Genomic DNA, 22,052 nt, shown 5'->3' with positions numbered 1-22,052 from the left:
GGTGTCTGAAGAGATGCCGGTCAGTCCCCTCCCATGGCATGACTGCTTGACCAGGGTCTTCCTGCCAAGCACTGGCGGGTGTTTAACCCAAGTTTGGGGCTGGACGGTCATCATCATGGGCGACCTCAACATCTGGTTCCCTCACATGTTAAGGAAAACTTGCTTAGGAGAAGTGAGGAAGACCGGCTGGGCTGGGGTCGTTCCCAGCCTCATCCCTGGAGTCCTGGGGACGGGCGTGCATTTTAAATGAGCAGATCAAGGAAAGGGGAACCGCAGGATCACAGACTGAGGGCTGGAAGGAACTTCAGAGTGTTCTTTTACAAGTGGGAACCCTGCCCACCTGCCCAGAGAGGGGAAGGGGCTTCCCAAGGGCACACAGCTCAGCCCTCGACAGCCGTCTGATCCAGCGTCCTCAGGGCAGACAACAGACTTCCCCACTGCTGGATGTCCGGGCACTGAACCGAGGGCCCTGGACTCCCAATTCAGGGCTCCTTACCCTGGTCGGGGGAAGAGGAGAAGACTCCCCCCATTATTCCGACTGTTACTGGGACCCACCAAACTTTCCCATTTCCCATATGGGCCACAGATGGAAAGAGAAAGGGGCCCCAATAAAGTCTCTGCTTGGACTCAAAGATTTTGTTATCATGGAAGCAAAAACCCAGGGGGTTCCAGAGCACTCGCTTTCTGGGAGGAGGGAAAGAGTAAAGCCATTTTAATTCGAAGACACAAGTGCCAAGAAACGAAGGCGCCCAACACGTAGGCCCAGGCCCGCTCAATCATTGCAAATATTTGCTTTAATTGTCTAAATCCCCTGCTGTTATCGGCGGCAAAGCCGCGCTGCCACCGGGCCAACGTGGACGTTTCCATGGCGGGAGCAGATGTGGGTGGGCCAGGGCCTGGCTCCCCGGCTCTTTGAACAGGAGGAGGTGATGTCAGAACGGATAAGATGATGGCAGGCCTAATCCCCACAGGTACTAACAAGGTAATTCCATTTCAAAAAGGGCTCTATCCCTCAGAATCATCTGGAGGCACCCGCGGGAAGTGACGGCTGCTCAGCCCCTTCCCCAGGGCGAAGTGGGGGCAGAGATGTGGGCCCAAGGCCCAGGCCTAGCCCCGCCTGCCACTGTCCAGTTCACATCCAACAGGGCTGAGCATTGTCCAGAGCCTGGACCGCTGGCCGGTCAGATCAGGCCAGGTCCAGACAGTGGGAAGAGGGAGGATGGATATCCCAGTATGTGGAGGGAAGTATGCCACCTGCTGGGCCTTGACACTGGCCTGGGAAGTGGAGCAAATGCCCACACAAACTAATTCCAAATGATTCCAGCTCTTTAAGAACCCTGACCCTTGTCAGGTCAGTCTGGCTTCCTCTCAGAAGCTGACTGCACTGAAATGCACCGGTGTGTGCAGGGAGCCATCACTGATGAGCCGGTCAATCAGTCAGGTGACCTACTATGTGCTGGGCACTGCACGAAGGCCAAAGACAAGACAGCCCCTGCCCTCAGGGTGCTTACATCCTGGGGAGGGAGGACAGGGGAGAAGCACAGGCACGATGCACCCGGGCGCATGGAGGCCAACTGAAGCACTGAGTGTGCTCCCCAGGTCTTTGTTGGGGCTCCCGGTCCAGACTGCAGGAGGGGAGGCCCTCGAGCAACACTTCATGGAGTTAGTTTCATGCAGGGGAAAGTGGCTCGAGGTGACGGAGACCAAGAGGCCTGCCAGCTCACGTCTTTAATATAAATGCTGTGACCTGTGCCAGCTGCACCCCCTTTCTAGACCTCAGTTTATCCCTCTGCCAAAGAGCACTCTGTTCTCTCCACCCTCAAATAATCCTTGTCTGTTTACATCTGTAACTCCCTCTTAGAACTAAGCTCCCTGCAAGCAGTAACAGCCTTTCATTTTGTCTCTGCGTTCCCTACCTTGTATACAGCAGGGGCTTAATAAATGCTTTGGGGATTGGCCCTGGCAGATGAGTACAGACAGGGCCAACAAGTGACCTACCAGGCGGAGGGGAGGCAGGCCAGACTGCCCTGGAGAAACCATCAAGGAAGACCCTTTGGATGCCCCTCTCCCTCCCACGGCGCCAAAGGGACTCATGTGGCTGCCCAAGGAACTCGGGGGTGTGCACCAAAGAAGGCCAAAAGGGCAGGGCATGGAGGGTGGGCACAAAGGCAGAGCCTGGCCCGGAAGGCCCCTGTCAGCACAGACAGGGGTCTGCAGGGCTCGGGTGGCCGAGGACAGCGATGAGCCACAGAGGGGCCTTGGCCGAGGCTCCCCAGGGAGGAGAGAAGGCTGCCAGGAAAAAGGGAGCACCTGGCTAACAGAAAAGATGATTTCTGCGCAAGCAAAACACACTGATCTTGAGAACAGGAGACAAATGGAGGGTCCTAGGTCTCTCAGAAGAACAAACGTCTGAAAACCTGAACACCACAAAGCAAAACATGCTACCAGAGAACTGCTGAGAGGACAAAGCGCTGACTGAAGTGATCCACAGATGACCTCCAGAAACCACCAGTCGGTGTGTGCCCGCACTCTGCAGGAGGGGACACTGTTCTTCCTGAGAGCAGGAAAGGAAAAAGAAAGCTTCCGGACACTCTCAGGGAAGAGATGTGGACGGAGTCAGCTTGGCCCAGTGCCATTCTTGTCACGGACAGAGGAAGGATGACGGGGGGGGGGGGGGGGGGGGGGGGGGGGGGGGGAGAACCTCTCTGGCCCCAGGGGCCATGAATAAATGGAGCCGCTCTCACTCCAGACTAGACCCTGGACCCTTCTCCAATCTGCACCTTCCTCTTCAGGTGGGCACCAACTAACCAAACCCTTTCTCCGGGGAAGGAGAGGCAGGATGCCCTTCTGCCTGGCATCCATCTGACCCATTCAGCTGAATTGATTAGCTGTCCCTAGGTGGAAGGGGCTGTGCCAGGCATCGGCATAAGAAGAAGACAGCTGTCTTCAGTCAGGCACCCCTCTCTTTTGGCCTGGCCATCACAGAGACCCCAGGCAGTTGCCAGGGGGGAGTAAGGCTTGGGTCTCCCACAGACTGGTCTGGTGGCAAGCTTGGCATCAAGCCCAAGCCATTGGGCATCCCACCAGTGACCAGGAACCACTCACTGCCAGGGCATGCCTTGTCCTGGGGGGAGGAGCAGCCAGCTAACTCCTCACATCTGCACCTGGTGCCAGGTCAGGACACTCAAAGCTAAGCAGCACCAGGCACACCCCGTGGGCATCTGCACCACAGCCTCTTTTCAGGAGCAGCACTCCGCTAATGACAGGGCCCTCCTCCATTAGCACACCCACAACACCAGCTGTTTTTCCATTGGGTCAGGAAAGGTGTGGTGCCGGTCATGAAGCAGATTACCCAAGGCCAGACTAGCTCCCACAGCATTGGGGCAGATAAATGGAATCTCAGGGTGGTTGGGACCACAGGAGGGTCACAGAAGCCTTCACTGAGCGGGAAACGGATCACATAAACCTGACAGCAAACACCAGCCTGGCACAAATAGCTGTGGCTCTTCCCAAGGCACACGTGATACTCTGGCCCCTCCAGCCCTAAGGAAGGACATCAAAGAAGAGCAACAGAGAGAGATGACCATGGGGTCTCTGTCATCATGGGATGACCCTACCCCCCCACCCCCGCCACCAGGCCTGCCTGGCCCTGGGCTATTCTTCCATGACAGACATGCTGCCGGCAGCACAGTTGCCCCTTCCCAAAGGCCACACGGAGCCTGGGGATTTCTCCAGGGGACAAAGTACCAAGGGCCGGCGAGGGGCACACATGCCTGCTACGTACGTCCTTCCTGCTGGTCCACGCGACAGAACGGGAAGAGCACCAGGGAGTGGTGTGCACATGTGTGTGCAGGTGGGCCAGGAAGGGGCATGTGGGTATGTGCGAGTGTACGTGAGCATCAGGAAGGAGAGTGTATACATGTGTGTGGTACAGGGCACATACATGTGGTGTGAACACACATGAACAGGAAGACTGCACTGTGTACATGTATACATATGGATACATGCCCCCTGGAGGAGGGGGAGGTGAAGGGGAGAAGCTCGGCCACCAGACAGTGGCCAGAGTGGACATTCACAGTGGCCCACAGGTGGCGAGGACTTTTGGGTTGGCAAAGCACCTTGCGCACACTGAAGCCGCCCAGCGAGGTCAGCGCTCTTCTCATCCCCATGTAGCAAATGAGCAATCTGATGCCCAAGTGAGAGCAGTGACTTGCCCAGGGTCACACAGCCCTCCGCATCTCCAGCAGGATTTGGGCTCTGCTCCTCCTGACTCTGGCCACTGTAGTGGCAGCCGGGTCCCTCTTCCTAAAGTTCCCTTATGGGAATTAGAAGGATTCCTCAAAGCCTGGGGAAGTACACGGTTTGATTGGCATTTGCTTATTCAGAGAGAACGACTCAACCACCTCAGTCGACACCGAAGGCCACTTCTCTCAACACTGGTCTTCTTGCCACCATCAGTGGCCACAGGTTCGAATCCCATGCAGCTCCCTGTGTGACGCTGGGTGGGGCACTTCCCTGACCGTGGCTTCCTGGAGAACTGAAGGGCTTCCCCGATGACCTGTGACCCTTCACCTCTTAGATGCTGTGCACCCCTCTGAGCGATCCACGGCAAATGTGGGGTGATTGCTCAGGTCTCCTCTGGCCTGGGCACCCGGCCCAGCTGCTGGGTTTGCAAATGAGAACAAGGCTGCCCAGGGATGGGCGGGGCCTTGCCCGAGGTCACAGGGTCACAAGAGGCAGCCCGGATTGGGATCCCAGCTCTGTGACTCCCAGCCCTGCCTCCCAATGCACGTGTGGCCAAACGCTGCTCTGGAATAGACACAGCAGAGGCAGAGGAAGCCCCTGTCAGTGGGGGCAGCAGGCCCTGTGGGCACCTGGCGAGCACGACTCTGCAGGAGCTGGTAGCCCTCCCCCTGCCCGCCGGCCCCCGCGCCCGCCCGTTGGCCTCAGCTGATCCCCTTTCTGCTGCCGCCGTGGCAGGGGCTTTGCTGCCAGGGCCTGGGGTCCAGCACAGCCTCGCCCTCTGCCCAGGCCTGCTTGCTCACCCCCCGCTTCTCCACCTTCCTCCTTTTCTTCTGGTTAAGCAAAGCTCCCATCAGACATCTCTAATCCTTTGTATCATCATCAAGAAATGATGGCGAGCCAAGGGAGTGCAAGGCACATACGGTATGCAGATGGCCCAGTGAAGCGTGCCTGGATGGGAAAAGGAAGGCCTGCGTGGGCCCCCCAACCATGCCCTGGAAGGGAGAGGTCCGGGATGGGGCCCATCAGGGCCCTTCAGGGCCCACAAGGTCCCTCGTTCAGAGGAGGATCCCCTGGTCTCAGGAGTTCCTTAGGGACCAACTAGCAAAGGGAGCATCTCAGCCAGAGCTGGGACATTAAGCCTGAGATAGGGGCATTAAGTCGGACCTCTTAGCTTCATGCGCCCAGGGTGAAAGCCTCATTTGCCTCGCCCTAGTTACAGCTCTGCCCCCATTATCAGCTCACCGCATGGGCTGGGGACGCGCCATGGAAAGCACATCAACGGCCTCTCCAGGACGGCCTGACCAAGGGTGTGAACCTTTTCAGAACATGGCTGCTGGAGTAGCAGCCATGGCATGGGTGAAAGGAAGCTGGATGTGGCCTCAGAGGGTTGTGATCTGAGTTCAGCTGATTCTGGGGCCCCCCCTCTGTGAAAGGGGGGGTCGGACCACATGATCGCTAAGGTCTCTTTCAGCTCATGGTCCTGGGGCTACGTACTCTCAGGCAAATTCAGACTTCTTCATTCAGCACTTATTGAGCACCTGCTGCATACATAGCACTACTACAGACAATTATAGGAGACATACAACTACTCTGCTCCCGCAATCCAGTACAGGGGGCACTCAACCTCCTACTAAGCCCCTACTGTATACACTGCACTGCCCCAGGGCCGACCTCAAGGGGAGGGAGCTGGGGACTGAGCCCTCTGAGGGAGGCTGCTCCAGGGAAGGCCAGTGCACAAAGGGATGGGCGGGGCACAGGCCTGGCTTCCTTAACTAAGTGGGCATGGGAGTGACTTGCATGAGGGAGATGCTGGTCCTGCCTGCTGTGTGTAGGGTGGCTTGGAGTCTCCCGAGCCTGGAGACTTGAAAGGGGAGACGGCGATCGATCATCTGGGTGCGATGTGACAGGGAGGCAGGGGAGCTGGGAGGCTGAGAATGGCCTCTGGGGATGAGAGGCTCCTCCCCCGTCTGCGGCTGGCTGCCACTGGCAGGGACGGGCACAGAAGCGATGGACACGTGTCCTCTCACATCCTGTCACTGAGCCAAGCGGCATCGAATGCCGCTCCACATGGTGCTGAAGGGAGACAGAGAAGCCCAGGAGATCCCCCTCTCTCGGTCTCCCTAGCACCAAATAGACGTGAAGGGGGAGCTTCCCGTTTGTTCATTTGGGCACACCAGGTTCACACCACCAGAAGGGGCTGCCTCATGCTTCTTCCTTCATTATTCAGTAGGTAGAGTGTAGGAAGCACCTTCCTGGAGCCAGAGGGGGCAGAGAAACGTGCCCAGGGCACAACAGAGATGGGCATTTGGGCCCAGGGCTCGCCGCAGGGCCTCACACGCAGAGTATTCCAATGACACCTGAGGAGCAGGCAGAGGGCCCTATGGGGAGGCCGGCCCCCCATGCGGCCGGCCTGCGGTGGGCCGGGAGCAGCCGGAGCCCGGCGGGCCCAGCTCCCTTCATGTGATAAACTACAGAAATGCTACTGTAAGGCCTGCAGGCTTATTTTGACTAAAGCTTAGGAATGTAACATGTAAACACGGACTCCCACATTACACTGTTACAACTTGCATTAACAGCCGCTGGACAAAGCAGCATTTTCCCAGAACCCTTGGACTGGGGCGATCTCTCGGGCAGTTTTGAATGAAAAAGTGAGAGCCCATTTCCTCACATAAATCATGTTCAGGACCAAACAGGCGGCTGACGCATTGCAAACCCTCGGGAACAATAACACAGCGAGGGCTGACCAACGACAAAGCTCTGGGTGCAACCCACCAGACGGAAGAAAATATACACGGCGTTTTCTTTCTTGACACATAACGTTTGAGGCTATGTCTCCCAGCCCGATCAGGCAGGGTGGGTTCTGGCCACCCTTGGCCTGTGTGGCCGTCTGCCATGGCCCCGGGGGGCACAGGACGCCTCTGAGGAGAAGCAGCCACACAGGGCCCCAGGCCTCTGGTCCTGCCTGCCTCTCAATGCCCACCCCCTTCTCCTAATTCTCATTTCAAAGAGGAGGCTCCATCCCTTCCGATGGCCACTGCCCTCTCTGGGCCGGCCCTGGCTGCCTCTTCTTCTGAACAGATCTTTGCCCCCTCCATCCCCCCAGGGAAACCAAAGGGCAGTGGATGGTAACAGGGAAAGCCCACCACGGCTGCTACAGGCCTCTGCAGGGGGTGGGGGTGGGGGTGGGGCAGCCCCAGGAGGGAGAGAGTGGGCCGGTGGATGTTTCAGAAACACAGATGACAGGCAAAAAGGCCACCTGGGCAGTGCCCACACTCCTAAGCCCTCGACTCAATGGGGGTGCAGAGGGACACAGGCCCTTGCTGACGTCCCACAGAAAGGCCTCCGAGGTCACCAAAGACCGGAAGCTTCCTGAGGGCAGGGACAGCTCCAGCCTTCATCCTTAGATTCCTGGCCCCTCACACACAGGCCCCGGGGGCTTTGCCCCTTCTCAGGCATGGCCCCAGCTCTGGGCATCCTGGGGCTTCAGCCTCCTCAGAATCAGGGCTTCAAAGCCAGTGAACACCAGGTTGGGAACCCCTGACGTGACAGCAGGTGCCTAATCAACGCCTGTTGGCTGAGAACACTAAGGTTTGCAAAGCGCTTTACACATATCATCTCCTTTAATCCTCAAAGCAACCTTGAGAGGCTTGTACCTGATGACCTCCATTTGCAGAAGAGGAAGCTGAGGGGGATAGGAGTTAAGGGACTCTACCAGGGTCACACAGCAGTGAGGTCTGAGGAAAGATTTGAACTCGGGTCCTCCTGACTCCATCCCTGCTCTCTCCACTGTGGCGCCCCCAGCAGCCCCTGATGCAGTGTGGCCTGTAAACCTGGGCAGGGACACCTGCTCAGAGCCAGGACGGGTGGTCCTGGGGCCTGCAGGGAAGGGCACTGGAAACACCGGGGAACTCACCCCCTTGCTCAGCAGAGCTGGAATGAGGCAGGGGATGGGGGGGGGGCAGGGCTCTATTCATCTTCACTGGGCCTTGGGGAGAGGTCTTCCCTGGGGGAGGGAGCAGCGACAACACCCAGTCCTTCACTAAGGTGGCCACAAGGCCCCAGCTGGACGCTAGGGGCTGGAGCCCAGGTGAGCGCCCCCTCCCTAGCAGCCACCTCAGGGGCCCTGGCTCCGGGTCTGGGGGATTTCTCAGCCCCTGGCCTTGCAGGAGTTTTTCACCTCACTGGGCTCACTTCTATCAACAGAAAGCGTTTGCTGCCCTCTGGTGGATGGCCAGGGGCCAGTGCTCCCCAAATAATCCTGGCCTTTAGACAAGAGATGGAGAGAGATGGAGAGAGATGGGGAGAGAGACAGAGACAGAGAGAGACAGAGGGACAGACAGACAGACAAAGAGACAGAGAGGGAGACAGAGAGACAGAGACAGAGGCAAAGGCAGAGGCAGGGAGAGGGAGACAGAAACAGAGTTAGAGAAAGACAGAGATAGGAACAGAGGGAGAGATGAAGAGAAAGAGAGAGATATATAGAGAGAGAGATGGAGGGAGAGATGAAAAGAGGGAAGAGACAGAAAGCCAAAGACACCCCCAGTGGAAGATTCAATAGTGAGGGACAGAAGAGCCTGCAAAAACAGGAGGCTCATCTGCCCGAGCCCAGAACTCCTTGGGACTGCCGTTATTGAGTAGCTGGGCTTTGGAAATGGGTTGCCCTCCATGTCTATCTATTAGGATGGGGCAGGGTGCTTAATTAACACCTCTCCGTTTCCTCTCTTTCTCTGTCTCTCCCTCCTCTTTCTGTCTCTCTGTGTCTCTGTCTGTCTCTTTCTCGAGATAGGCAAGATTGGAACTAACAGGTTAAACACCCTTTTTACTTGGGTACAAGAAGTTGTGTGTGACAGTGGCAGCCACAATCACACTCACTCTCTGTTCTATGGAAATGCCCACATTGGTTGTTTGTCAATAGAATATTATAATAGAGAAAAGAATTGTTTACAATCTCCCCAGTATTTCCTGTGTCTCTGCACAGTGAGCCTCAGTCCCCTCCTGTGGGGGAGAAACAAGGGAGCATTGTGGCCTCCCCAAAGGAAACCCCAAATTGTTTCCCCCACACCTGCTGCCCACAGTGTTTTCTGTATCTTAGGGGGAAAAAACCAACCAGACCAAAGCGAACAGATCCTGAAGGTCACTTTTTGCAAACAGTGAAGAGTTGCTCTGAAGGCGAGTGGCCAAGCAAGGCAGCCCATGCCCACCCACGTGCCCACAGCTGCCTGACTTGCTAGGATCACTTACGTTTTCCCCGGAGACTTCTTCAGCCAGAACAGGTCATCACTGGTGATGCCGTACTGTGCCCCTTCCACCTGCCACAAATCACAGAACCCACATGAGGATCCCACCATTGGGGTTTTTTTTCTTTGTGACTTTTTTTCAAAGAGAAAACACTTTTTCCCCCCCCAGACACAGGGCCTGGCCCAGAGCAGGCACTGTTTGCTGACTGACCCCTAGATGAACAGAAACATCAGCCTGAGGGAAGCAGGCCTTTCCTTTTTTCTTTTTTTTGTGGGACAATGAGGGTTAAATGACTTGCCCAGGGTCACACAGCTAGTAAGTGTCAAGTGTCTGAGGCCGAATTTGAACTCAGGTCCTCCTGAATCCAGGGCCAGTGCTCTATCCACTATGCCACCTAGTTGCCCCAGGCCTTTCCATTTATTGTCAGGGAGCCTTCTGTCTGACTCCATCTTGGGCATTTCTTTCAGAACAAACACCCTTGGGGAAAGGTCCAGAACTTCCCTCCATATGCAACTCTTGCAAAATTTCCTCCTGTCCCTCTGGCATCCCCCCTCAGCAGGGCTTCCCAGGGGGTGATCCCCTTCCCAGTGCCCATAGGCGGGCATGGGTGTGGGCTCCTCTTTCCCTTTCACAGTCTCCCATGACCCTGGTTTATGGGGAGCCATAACAGAAGGCCCCTTTCCACCACCTGCACATTCTCCTTTCTTCCTAAACTCCAAAGTGCCATGTGAGGACACCTTAGAAAGTAGGGCACTTGTGGGTGGCAGCCTGGAACCCCGGCTCCAAATACATCTTGGCTGGGCCTGGTTACTTACATGGTGTCTCCCTGACCAGACCGTGAGCAGGGATTATCTCACACAGGACATGCTTAACAAGGGTCACAGGGAAAATCTGCCCAGGCGGGACAGGAAACTCTCAAGAATAAAACTCAAAAGATCCAAAAGACCCAATTCTGAGGAGGAGGGAAAAGGAGGCCTTGTCTAAGGGGGCCAATGAGGAAGCACAGGGAGCTCCCGCCAACCCGGGGGGCAGATAAAAGAGGATAACCATGAGAGTCTGGCGCGGGCCTGGGGGAAAGGTCCCATGGGAGTGTTATCAAGTTAAGGGGGAGGAACAACAGGACGGTCCTGCAGCCAGGACCCTAGCCCCTGACCAGGAGAAGGCTGAGCTACGCAGGCAAGTTTTGCTTCCTCTCCTCTGCTGAGGAGACCAGACTTGGAAGGAACAGAACACAGATGGCCAATGGGGGCGCCTGGCAGCCCTTGGCGAGTTCCAGTCACTGTGTGGGAATGAATCATGTGCCCAGGCACGCAGAGCTGGCCAGTGTGGCTGCTGAACCAAGGGGAGCAGCCCCAGAAAGATCACAGAGAAGAAGGGGAAGAAGGTAAATGTTCCAATTAGCCGAAAATGAGGAGTGAAGGAACCTGCAAGCCTTAGGCCTAGACTATATTCTAGAAAGGAGCGCTAAGGAGCCACTGAGCGAACGCCGAGAGAAGGGAGGTAGTAGGGGCCCCCAAATGTCAGCGTGCGGCCCCTGCCTTCTCGTCTGTGGGGGTGGGAGGTGCCGGGGGGGGGAGCACCACATATGCCTGCCTGCCATGCCATCCTTTCCAGCCCTGGGAGCCTACAATCTAATGGGATGAAATTTAACAGGACCCACAGTAATAACTCACACTCGGGTGACTTCCCGACTATGAGAGGAAGGTGGCGGGTCAGAAGGTGTCACCTGACCAAGACCCCGGGCTCTGCGGGGCCAAAGCACCACAGGGATCAGCAGAGCCCGACCCGCCCAAACTCTAACGCCCTCCGGGGCCTCTTTGGGAGGGGCACAGGCACAGCTGAGCAACTCATCAGTCAGTACTTACTGTGCGCCAGGTGCTATGCTAGGAACTGAGACGAAAGGATCCCTGTGGCAGAGACACCACCATGCAGCCGGGATGTAAAGTAGGTAAGCACGAATACACTCAACGAGTGTATACACATCCATGCATCCATCCATCCATCCATACACAGAGGCCGATGGATGGATTAGATGCTTAAGTCAGAGGCTCTTAATCTAGGCAACAAGGGGGCCCTCAGAGACTTACTAGCAGGGTGACCCTGGGCAAGTCACTTCACGCTATTTGCCTTAGTTTCCTCTTCTGTAAAATGAGCTGGAGAAGGAAATGGCAAACACTCCAGTGTCTCTGCCAAGAGAACCTCAAATGGGGTCACAGAGAGTCGGATGTGACTGAGAAGCGACTGAACAACCAAAAGATTTTTTTTGATGGCCCAGACCCCTTTGGTGAATCTTATGGTCCCTTTGAAGAATCGTGTTTCCAAATGCATAAAATAAAACCTACAGGGTCCAAAGGAAACCAATGATATTGAAACACAGTCATCAAGCGTCAAAAACAAGGTCACGGGCCTGGGTTGCTCCCCTGGAGTCAGGAGGCGCTAGCAGTGGTACAGAGAGGTCTCACATCTCCGCTCAGAGGCAGAGGTGAGGAGGGAGGGCATTCTGGGCAGGTGGCATGACCAGGGCAAAGGCCCAGAGGTGGGAGATAAGAGAGTCGTGTGTGTGAGGAGCAGAGGGAAGAACAGCCTGGCTGGATGGCCGAAAGCAGAATGGAGAGTGATGTCTGAGGAGGTGGGAAAGCCAGGTCGGGGCCAGGCTGTGTGTGTGTGTGTGACTAAAGCAGCAGGAGCTGGGGGAGGGAAAGCTCAGATTTGTGCTTCAGGCACATGATTTTGTTGGTGACATGTGAGGGACTGGAAGGGGAGAGGCTGGAGGCAGGGAGGCTGCACCGAGGCCGGTGGCCTCCGGCAGGTGAGGTAACAGCAGCATCTGTGTGAGCAGAGATGGCGTGAAGACAGAAACAGCAGGATGCGACCACGGTCTGATGGGGGGCGAGTGCAAGGGAGGTGCCGAGGGGCACGCTGAGGTTAGAGGCCCGAGACACTGCGAGTTTGGGGAAATGTGCGAGAAGGAAGGGTCTTGGAGGAAAGAAGGCGAGGCTACTTTGGACATGCCGAGTTCAAGATGCCCAGGGGACACTGGGACTGCAATGTCCGACTGAGCAAAGCTGCTTAAACCGCGGGTCACGACCCCATGTGGGATGGATAACTCAAAGTGGGGGCTGTGACCCATCTGGCAACAGTCCCTATTTCACATACCCCTATACCTGGGGGCATGTAAAAATTTTTCAGATGAAAAGGGATTGCGAGTAGAAGCTGACGATGCCCTGCGACAGATGACAAGAGATGATGATGTGAGCCTGAAGCTCAGGGGAGAGGCTGGGGCTGGATGTATAGGGGGTCCTCTGCACCATGAGGAGAGAAGAGGGCAGCAGAGCAGAGGGAAGGGGGAGGGGAGGAAAGGCCCCACCCTGCCGGACAGACCCGGACAGACCACCCAAGTAAGGCAGGAGGATGCGGATGGGGAGCCAGCAAAGGAGCCTGAGCAGCTGTCCGACAGCGCCGGAGAGGGACCCCAACCCCAGAGGAGGGCAGGGTGGCCATGAGGAGATCCCGGGAAGCCTGGGCGAGGGCAGTGCAGGTGCAGTGACGAGGCTGGGGGCCGGGCTGAAGGCTCAGGCCCTGCCTGCAGTGCTTGTGCAGCTCTGAGCTCCGCCTCTTAGAAAGGACACAATGAGCCCGAGAGGGTCTGGAGGAAAAAATGAGAAGGGAGGGGGAGGGGCCGGGGCTGGGCCCTCCCATGAGAAAATGTGACGGGCCTGGGGGCATGGGGAGGCTTTGGGGGGGGGGGGGCAGGGAATGCGGTGTGGCTCAGCCACAGCCAAGTCTCCTAACAAGGAGAGCTGCCCAACGGGGGACAGGCCCCCCTCCCTGGGCCTTTCAGCACCGGCCCGATGACTCCCTCCTGGGCCTCACGTAGAGCAGATTCCTGGGCAGGTAGGCTTGGACAAGGTGCCTCTGAGGCTTCTGTCATGGCTCTGAGGCGCTGGGCACCCCAGGCCCCATGTCCCAGTGCTGAACAGCTGTGTCCTCCCAGAGGCTCGGTCTCCCTGGGCTCCTCCCTCCCCGGCCCCGCCAGCTGCTGTAGTGCCCAGCCAGGTCTGCCCACCCCACCCCACCCCAGCCCCTGGCAGAGGGGCATCCCCCAAGCTGGGGGCACTGGCACAAAGGCAAGGCAGAGCTAACCACCCCTTCCAATAAACTGGCAGAAAGCACTCACATCATCGGGGTACCTGGGCCTCCCTCCTGTGGCGATGACGATGTGATCTGCGGTAACGACAGTCTGAAAACCAAAGCAGAGCCTGCGTGAGCCCCTTCGTTAGGTACCTGCCCCTGCCCGGCTCCTGGCGGGGAGGCGGGTGGGAGGCGAGGTGTCTCTGCCTGGGCACAGAAGTGGGGGGGGGAAGGAGGGGCCTCGCATCCCATCATATCCCATCCCAACCAAAGGCCTCTCAGGCTCCCTCACTCAGCTGCCACCAATGAGAAGCCGCTGGGTGGGGCAGTGGTTAGCCCTCTCCTAGAGTGGACTCCGCAAGCCCTGACTTCCAACACATCCTCACGCTTACCTGCCGTGTGACCCGGCGCACGTCCCTTCACTGCTGCCTGCCTCAGTTTCCCCATCTGTACGAGGGGCTCACAACAGCACCCCCTCCCAGGGTGGTTGTGAGGACCAAGCTTAGAGGGCCCCATGAACACCCGCTGCGTCCGCAGAGCCCGAAGGTCCAGCACACAGGGCCTGCCCTGCAGTCTGGGATACACGGACAAGCCCAAGAGGATGCCCCGCGTGGGGTCTTAGTATGGGAGGCAAGGGGGCATTGCTTAACCTGATGTTCTCCATCAGTGACTGTTGATTAAGCACCTACTGTGTGCCGGCCGACGCTGCTGGGTTTGGGAGGCCATTAAGACAGCCTGGTCGGGGGCGGGGGGGGGGGGCGGTTACAGAGCATTATGTTGGAAAGGGGGCAAGGGGCTCGAGGGATGGAAAATGGGTTCAGACGCCTATGAGCTGCGAGGCGCTGGGTGGGTCCCATAACTTGTCTGGGCTTCGGTTTCCCCATCTGTACAATGAGAGGGCTGGACTCGGTGACTTTGGGAGCCTGTGAGGCTGTAGAGGCCCCCCAACAATCTGTGCCTCAGAGGGCAATGGGTGGAAGATGCCGTGGCCGGGCAGCCCAGGGAGGCCGAGGGAGCCCTCTCAGAACACACAGGACGAGCCCGGGCCCCAAAGGTCAGTCAAAGTCAAGCCGTCAGCTTTCCCCACCTGGGCGGTGGGAGGCTCTGCCATCTCTCCACAGAGGCCCCGGCCCTGATTACCCAGTGTACACTGGGCTCCATCAGTGCCCCTTTCACTAGGTCCCTGCACCAGGAAACGAGAATGCCGGGCCTGGGCCCACTGGCACTGAGGAGGGAACGGGATGGGCCAAACCGGCCCGGCCGTGACCCAGCCCCTGAGCTCAGCCCAAGGCGCCAGGCCCTGCTCTCTGCAGCAGCTGCTCACCTCTTTTCCTGCCTTGGTCACTCCCCGCACCGTGTGCTCATTCACAAAACTGCCCAGCATGTTAAAGTACCTGACCTTCCTGAAAGACAAAGAGGAGCCTTTAGTGTGTCCCAGGCTGGGGTGACCAAGACAGAGGGGCCTGCCTGCGAGGAGCTTCCTGTTGTCCTTCACTGAGAGGCCACGAGACCATCCCGCCAAAGGCTGGAGACAAAGCAGGGGCGGGGGGGCACTTCATGGCTCAGCCAGGGGCTTCCCCCACTCCAAAGCCCAACCGTCCCCAAAGGAAGGGAACGACCCTCTCTTTCGTCGTCTTTACCGCTCACCAAACTCTCTAAAGGAGAGCGGGAAGGTTTCTATCTCAAGAACAGCTTCTCCCGTGCTCAGCGCCTGCCATGGGGAGCCCTGCAGGCCAGCCCTGGGGTAGGCCTGACTCAGGTTTCACAGGCCAGCACCCCAGGGGGCAGCCAGCCACGCGCACCCTCAGACTCATCCTCCAACCCATCTCTGCTCTCCCTCCTCTCCCACAGCTCCCACCTCCGTCCCTTCTCCCCGGCCACATGTGGGCGCCCTGGGGTTTCATCATCTGCCACCTCCTCAGCGACACCCGCTCCCAGGCCCTCCCTTCCCTGACGCACCCCCCGTAGAGCTGCCAGAGCCTTCTAGGCACACGTCCGACATCTCGCTCCTGCTCAACAATCTTTGGCAGCTCCCTGGGGACCTGCAGAAAGGAGGCAGCCCCCACCCTGGGCGGGGGGTCATGCTCCAGGGGCCCTCCCTCCGGGTTGGCCAGGCCACCTGGCTCAAGGAGCCCCAGGCCCCGTGCATGGCTTGTCTGCCCTCCCATTACTCGGAGTCTGTGGCACTTTCCTGTGGGAGGGTTCTGTGGTCTGGGGGTACAGTAACTGACCCCATCTCTGAGCTTTCTGGGCCTCAGGCTCCTCCCCTGCAATGGGCACGATCCTGCCTGGGGCGGGGAAGGGCCCAAGGCCTCTCCACCTCCCCTCAAGAAGAAGGCTGCCCAGGATGCCAGGCCCCCCCGGAGGGGCCCCCCACAACTGAGCTAAGAGGCTCTGAGTCTAGGATCCCAACCCTGCATCTTTCCTGCCTCGTGCACCTGGCATCCATCCTTCCCTCCCAGCCCAGCTTGGAGGCCAGAGAGGGTGGAGCAGTGAGCTCCCCTCTACAGGGCCAAGGGCCCAGCCGGGCCTCCAGGCCCCGGGGATGAGAGGCAGAGAGCTGAGGAAGAGGGTGGTCAGAGAGACACAGAGCTGGGGGCGCCTCGCTGGCAGTGCAGAAAAAACAAGTATGTGCACCTGTGTATGTGTGCACACGTGTGTATATCACACATGTGTGAGTACATGTGTCTGTATACACATACATCTGTGCATGTGCACATGCACCCTTGCACACGTAGGGGACACGTGGGATAACACAAGCTGTGAAGGCCTAGAAATGACCAATCCACACTGGGCATGGGGGACATGACACGCTGCCTGTTTCCCCAGCCCAGGGTGAGGCCCACACCCATGCGCCCACGTGCCCAGATGCGCACACACACCTACCGTTCTTGCAGCTGCACTCGGTAGCCCCAGTTCAAGGACTTGACGTGGTTCTGAATAGCTTCAGCCATCTGACCCCTGTTGGAGAAGGGAAAGGAAACATTCAGGTCTGATAGCAGCAATCAATCAGCATTTATTAAGCACCTGCTGTGTACTGCAGGTGCTAGTCTGCCAGCCCACCATGTCGCATCCCTGAGCTTCCTCCCTGGTCAGCCTCTAAGGGCTGAGCAGGGTCTCCCTCAGGGGTCACATGCATGCCACATGCAGCCCCACAAGCCATGGGTCCAGATGTTACAGCCCCACCTTGAGCCGCAGCCACCAGGCATCACTGGGGAAAACACGGGGCAGCATTTCCTCAGCTTTGCACCCTCTGGATCCCACTGGGACAGTAAGTGCCAGTCACCCCCCAAGCTCGGGTCTGGCCCCAAGGGTGCCCGGTGGCCTGAAGGCTCCCTCAAGGTCCTACGTCATGAGACCTCACGCATCCATGGCACATGGCGGGGTGTGGCTGATCATACAGGCCACAGACAGTCAAGCTGCCCTAGCTTTATTGGGTGACAAACTGATGACTCCATCCAGCAACTCCAGCCACCACAAATCCTCTCCCCATGGCATGAAGACAGTCACAGGACCCGGCACCTGGAGCCAAAGTGAGTTTGGGGAGGAGCAGCGAGATAGCCAAGCCAGGAGCCAGTGGGCGCAGTCTGGCCTCCCGGGCACCTGCCACCCATGGGTGCCTGGGCGGGCACCACCCACAACCAGGAGCCAAGCCCCCTCCGATGCCCCTACCAGTCATGCTGTGCCAAGGGGGCCACATCCCAGCCGTAATGATGGGCGTCTCTGATGGCGCTGCCCAGGAGAGCCGAGTGATGCATGAGCTTCTTGGGGATACAACCCACGTTCACGCACGTGCCCCCCAGCCCCCAGCTGGTGCCTGAAATCCAAGAGGCAAAATTCTTATTGTTATCACTGACACGTGGATGGATTTGAAGAGCCCAACCCTCGTTGCCACCTGGGGCACCTGTCGTTCTCCTTGTCCCCAAGTGACGGAGATGGCAGTGCTGCCAAGGGGCCGAGATTCCCGCCCAACACGACACCCCCAGGGCCCCACTGCCAGCCCTGCCCCGTGGCCCATTCCCCCCCCCTCATTCAGGACAGCTGGACCATTCCCACTGATGTCCCCATGCTGCATCATGAGATTCACCATCATGCCTACTGTGCGCACCAAGTGCTCTCTGAGGAGCTGGGAGAGACGACATTGCCACCACGCGCTGTCCCTGCCCGTGGAGCCCAGAGATCCAATCACGGCTCCTGAGGACACGTGGCATCATGGGACCATGGGAGGGAGGAGGAGGATGTTCCCCAGAGAGGGAAGGAGCAGCTAGTGCCTCCCGGGAAGGTGGCGTGACGGGTTTTAGAGGGTCAGCCAAGGCCAGGGCCTGGGTACAGAGACATCCAAGGCCCACTTCTCAAGCCAGAGAGTGTGGCAGGACAAAGCTGGAAAGCCGGCGGGATGCTGGCCTGGAGTGCCTCAAATGCCAGGCCCAGCTGCTCCCTTGTGGCCGTGGGCAGCCCCTGGAGAATCATATGACCAGACCCACCTGGCAGCCAGGCAGCTTTGGGGGCTTGTGTTTAAGATTTTAGGTGAAAAGGAATTTAGAGCCCTTGGCGGCTCTGACTTCTCTCTATGCCCTCCCCATCAGTGAAGGACGAGAAAAATGACAAATGCCACCGTGGACAACTCTACTGGACCCTCCCCCTCGGCCATCTGAGTCCCTCCCCCGAGCGGGTGTGCGTCTCCCCCGGCGCAGGGCCCACACCTCCCAAGCACGAGGCCTCCCCCAACATACCTCCTCCTCCTCCACCTCCCCGGCCCCTCTCCCTGGCCCTGCCTGTGACAGGCCCAGCCGCCCTCTTCTCGCCTATCCTCCTGTCCCCACTACGTCCAGCCTGGTGCGAGCCCGCGTTATCCCACCCAGACTGTGCCCAGGTCTCCTAACTGGCCCAGCCACGGGAGGTTCCCCCACTCCCTGCCTGGGGCACAGCCATGGTCAACCCTGAGAGGAGAGAAAACACCCAGTGTGGACACTGGATGTGGTCCCAAGTCCAAAACAGGACTCTGAGCATCTGTGCTCTGGAGGCTGCCCTGTGGGGGCCCCCCCCAACACGGCCAACGCTCCTAGTGCAAGAACCTTTCACAGGCGGACATCCAGGGCTTCTTTCTTACCTCTGGGAGAAGGAACCACGTAGTCCAGAATCGCCACCTTCTTTCCAAAATCGGCAGCTTTGAAATTTGAGAGAAAGAGGAAAAGGAAGGCAGTGAGCAAGAGCGAGCAAGCGAGCGAGAGACAGAGAGAGACAGAGACAGAGACAGAGAGAGACAGAGACAGAGACAGAGAGACAGACAGAGAGACAGAGACAGAGAGAGACAGAGACAGAGAGAGACAGAGACAGAGAGACAGACGGAGACAGAGAGAGACAGAGACAGACAGAGACAGAGGTGCAAAGTGTTTACTTCAGCATCAGAGAATGGCGATGCTGCTTGAGACTGACGTGACCCCTACTTATCAGGAAGGGGGTTCCATGCCCCAGCCCCACCCCACCATGCCAGATGCCAGCCACAGCCGCAGAGAGGCATGGCTAAAGAAGCCAGGTTACATTAGCACTGCAATATGCCTGGTGCCCCTGCCCTGATGGTGCCAGAGCTACCACCAATCCATCCCAGAATCCTCTCTCTTTAAGGCCTGTGGGCATTCGTGCCCGGCCTCCTCTCCATCTCACAGGGTTGGCACGTCCAGGGCTTCAACATCTCGAGAAACTCCATTGTGGCCAGGTGAGCGTGCCCTCTACCCACAGAGATTGTGAGACCTCAGGGATGTAACAGACGGTCTCTGAGAGCTGCTGCGGCCCTTGGGCTCACCTGGGGAGGAGCTCACTGGGGCCAGAGTTTGGGCCTGGTTCAGGCCCTGGCACGGCCTCCCAGGCTCCAACGTTGCCTCCATGGCCCAGTGAGGCATCAAGACGGAGCTCGCCAGGCCCAGAGTGTGCCCCCAGCCCACCTTTCCACCTCTGGCTCTGAGAACCATCATCAACCCTGCCCACCCCCACCCCCCATCCCACCCTGCCTCACCCGATCCTGGGGCATCTACTCCCTAAGAGCTTAAGCTTCTTTGTTCATTCATTCGTTCATTTGCCCACCCACCCATCCATGTATAAACATAACCGTTGCATGGGGTCGGGCCCAGGGTGTGCCCCTCCCCGCCACCTGCTGTCCGTACCTTCTTTGGCGCAGGCCAGGCCGCCAGAGCCACCACCAATCACCAGCAGATCATATTCATTGCCACCTACAAAAGGAACAGAGAGATTTTAGTGGTTTGGAGGAAGTGGTGGGGCCTCAGAGGCTGGCACCGAGGCAGGGCCCATGGTGTCTTGTGGTCTACACTGGAACAGAATCTACTTAATCACACAGACAGCCACAAGTTCCCTGGAAATGTAACTAGCGGCTGTGCCTGGGCCGTGGCGTCAGCGCCCCCAAGTGAACAGCCTGCATCTTGTTCGCGTGTCATCCTCTGAGGATTCTCTCATGGTTTGGGGTCCAGCAGATGCACCTGAAGATGTCTCAACACTGATGCCTGGTGGGACCCGGGGACCTGAGGCTACTCCAGCGAAGGGCAGGCAGCCCAAGGTCGCGTCTGCTCGCCTCTTCAATGGCCTCCCTGCTTCCAATCTCCCTGTCCTCGAGTCACCCTCTGCCTAGTGACCACGAGTCATCCTTAAAGCCCAGGGCTCCCCATCACCTTGAGGATAGAGGCTGCCTCCTCTCGTAGGCACAGAAAACTCTTCCCAGTCTAGCCCCCGCTTCCTTCTCCATCCCATTTCACATTTCTCCAGGATGATTTGCTGTTTCCCATACATCAAAGTCCATTTCCCATCTCCATGCCTTTGCTCGGGTCGGTCCTACCTGAATGCCCTCCTTTCTCTGGTGGGGCAATGAGGGTTAAGTGACTTGCTCAGGGTTACACAGCTAGTAAGTGTCAAGTGTCTGAGGCCAAATTTGAACTCAGGTCCTCCTGAATCCAGGGCCGATGCTCTACCCACTGCGCCACCTAGCTGCCCCTGAACACCCTCCTTTCTCAATCCTATCTCCCGAAACCCTAAGCCCCCTGCAAGACCCCCCTCCTACAACAGTCCTCCCCTGATTCCCACATCTTGCCCCTGGGAATGGCTTTGTCTCTCATTTGTAGCTACTGTTTGCCTGGTCCACACTGAATCAAACTGAAATTGGATTTCTCTGTAACTCTTGTTCTCCCTTCAAGAAAGCTGAATATCTAGTGGTTGGGGGTGAGCTCTGGGCATTGGCAGCCCTCACATGCCCACGTGTCTCTCTCAGGCACTGCCTACATCTGTGCCCTTCAGATGCAGGATCTGATAGGATGGAGGGATTCTCATCAGATCTTCCCCCTGCACACCATGAGCTCACACCCAAAGGGCCACCAGAGAGATGTCAATGTGTGGTTTGGCCTGCTTCTAGAAGCCCAAGAACAGTGTTCCTGCTCTGTACCCCAAAGAACAGCACTGGCACAAAGGTCTTTATAAAGAGTCACAGATCCTGGAATCTGAAAACCCCCAGTGTGGAGAGGGCATCTGTGCCAATGAACCCCAACCCAGCCCTCATTAAACAGCCAGGATGAATACTGCTCTTCTGGGTCCTTCCTTGTATAGGGCACTGTCCTCAGCCTGGCTTCCATGCCCAGGCCTGTGGCCTGGCTCCTCCATCCCTGCTCACCCCCACTGACCCTGCCTTGTGAGGTTCTGCCATCCCTCAGCCAATTCAGAGCCACTCCTTTCCTGGAGATGCCACCTGCCCCGCCCAGGGATGCACTGGCATGGGTGGGGGGCACTGCCAAGGCCCGGCAAGCCCAGATCCATCAGCATTTGTGAGTGACAGAGACAGAGACGTGAAGACCATCACCCAGCCCCTGTAACTGGCGCTGGATCCCAAGGGCCCAGGAGGGCATCTTCCCCACCCTGCCTGCCCCCAAACTGTCACCAGGAACTCCAGCAATGAAAACCCATCGTAAGAAAAGACTCCACTGTGCACCCGTGGGTGGGGGCAGCTCTAGATGAGGCTCAGGAGACCTGGCCTTGAAGCTCTGCTCCTTCCCCTGAGGACCTCCCCGCCCCAGCCTCAGTTTCTTCATCTATACAATGGGGACAAGGAGACCCCTGCTCACTGCAAACGAGATGATAGAAAAGTCCACAGAAAGCCTTAAGTGCCACGTACAAAAAGGCCCCCCAACATGATGTCACTTATCAGTACTGCAGCCAGCAATCAGCAGGATGGTATCATTTAGAATTCTTCATGATCATGAGTGGGGCACTAGCCCCACCCTGTGATTTCATTGGCATCTCCTGCAGACTCCAAGTGTCAGCCTGGCCTGGGGAACAGGGCCCCAGAGCCAGGCCTCCCCCCAGGGCCCCCCTCTGGGGGCCAGCCCTCCCGGGGACCTCCTCTTCCCAATGATAACTGACTTCAAGTAAACCACGAGGCCCTC

General features: G+C 57.9%; 1 protein-coding gene across 13 annotated transcripts in view; it reads right to left on the bottom strand.

Annotated features, from left to right (window-relative positions):
• TXNRD2 (thioredoxin reductase 2) overlaps positions 1-22,052 on the bottom strand; it is a 90,826-nt gene that overhangs the window by 56,595 nt on the left and 12,179 nt on the right. For 12 of the 13 annotated variants that reach the window (XM_043987727.1, XM_043987668.1, XM_043987661.1 and 9 more), the window contains exons 2-8: positions 19,776-19,841; positions 18,725-18,781; positions 17,287-17,431; positions 16,501-16,575; positions 14,939-15,017; positions 13,661-13,723; positions 9,487-9,554 (exon numbers count right to left, since the gene is read on the bottom strand). In XM_043987727.1, coding sequence (XP_043843662.1) covers positions 9,487-9,554; positions 13,661-13,723; positions 14,939-15,017; positions 16,501-16,575; positions 17,287-17,431; positions 18,725-18,781; positions 19,776-19,841 — 553 coding nt within the window. Of the gene's footprint in view, positions 1-9,486; positions 9,555-13,660; positions 13,724-14,938; positions 15,018-16,500; positions 16,576-17,286; positions 17,432-17,722; positions 17,809-18,724; positions 18,782-19,775; positions 19,842-22,052 lie in introns of all 13 variants that reach the window. The other variant, XM_043987741.1, reaches the window with a different exon arrangement.

This window comes from Dromiciops gliroides, chromosome 1 (assembly GCF_019393635.1).
Source record: "Dromiciops gliroides isolate mDroGli1 chromosome 1, mDroGli1.pri, whole genome shotgun sequence".
NCBI lineage: Eukaryota > Metazoa > Chordata > Mammalia > Microbiotheria > Microbiotheriidae > Dromiciops > Dromiciops gliroides.
Note: the sequence above shows the minus strand (reverse complement) of the source record. Positions and strands in the feature narration are given on the sequence as shown.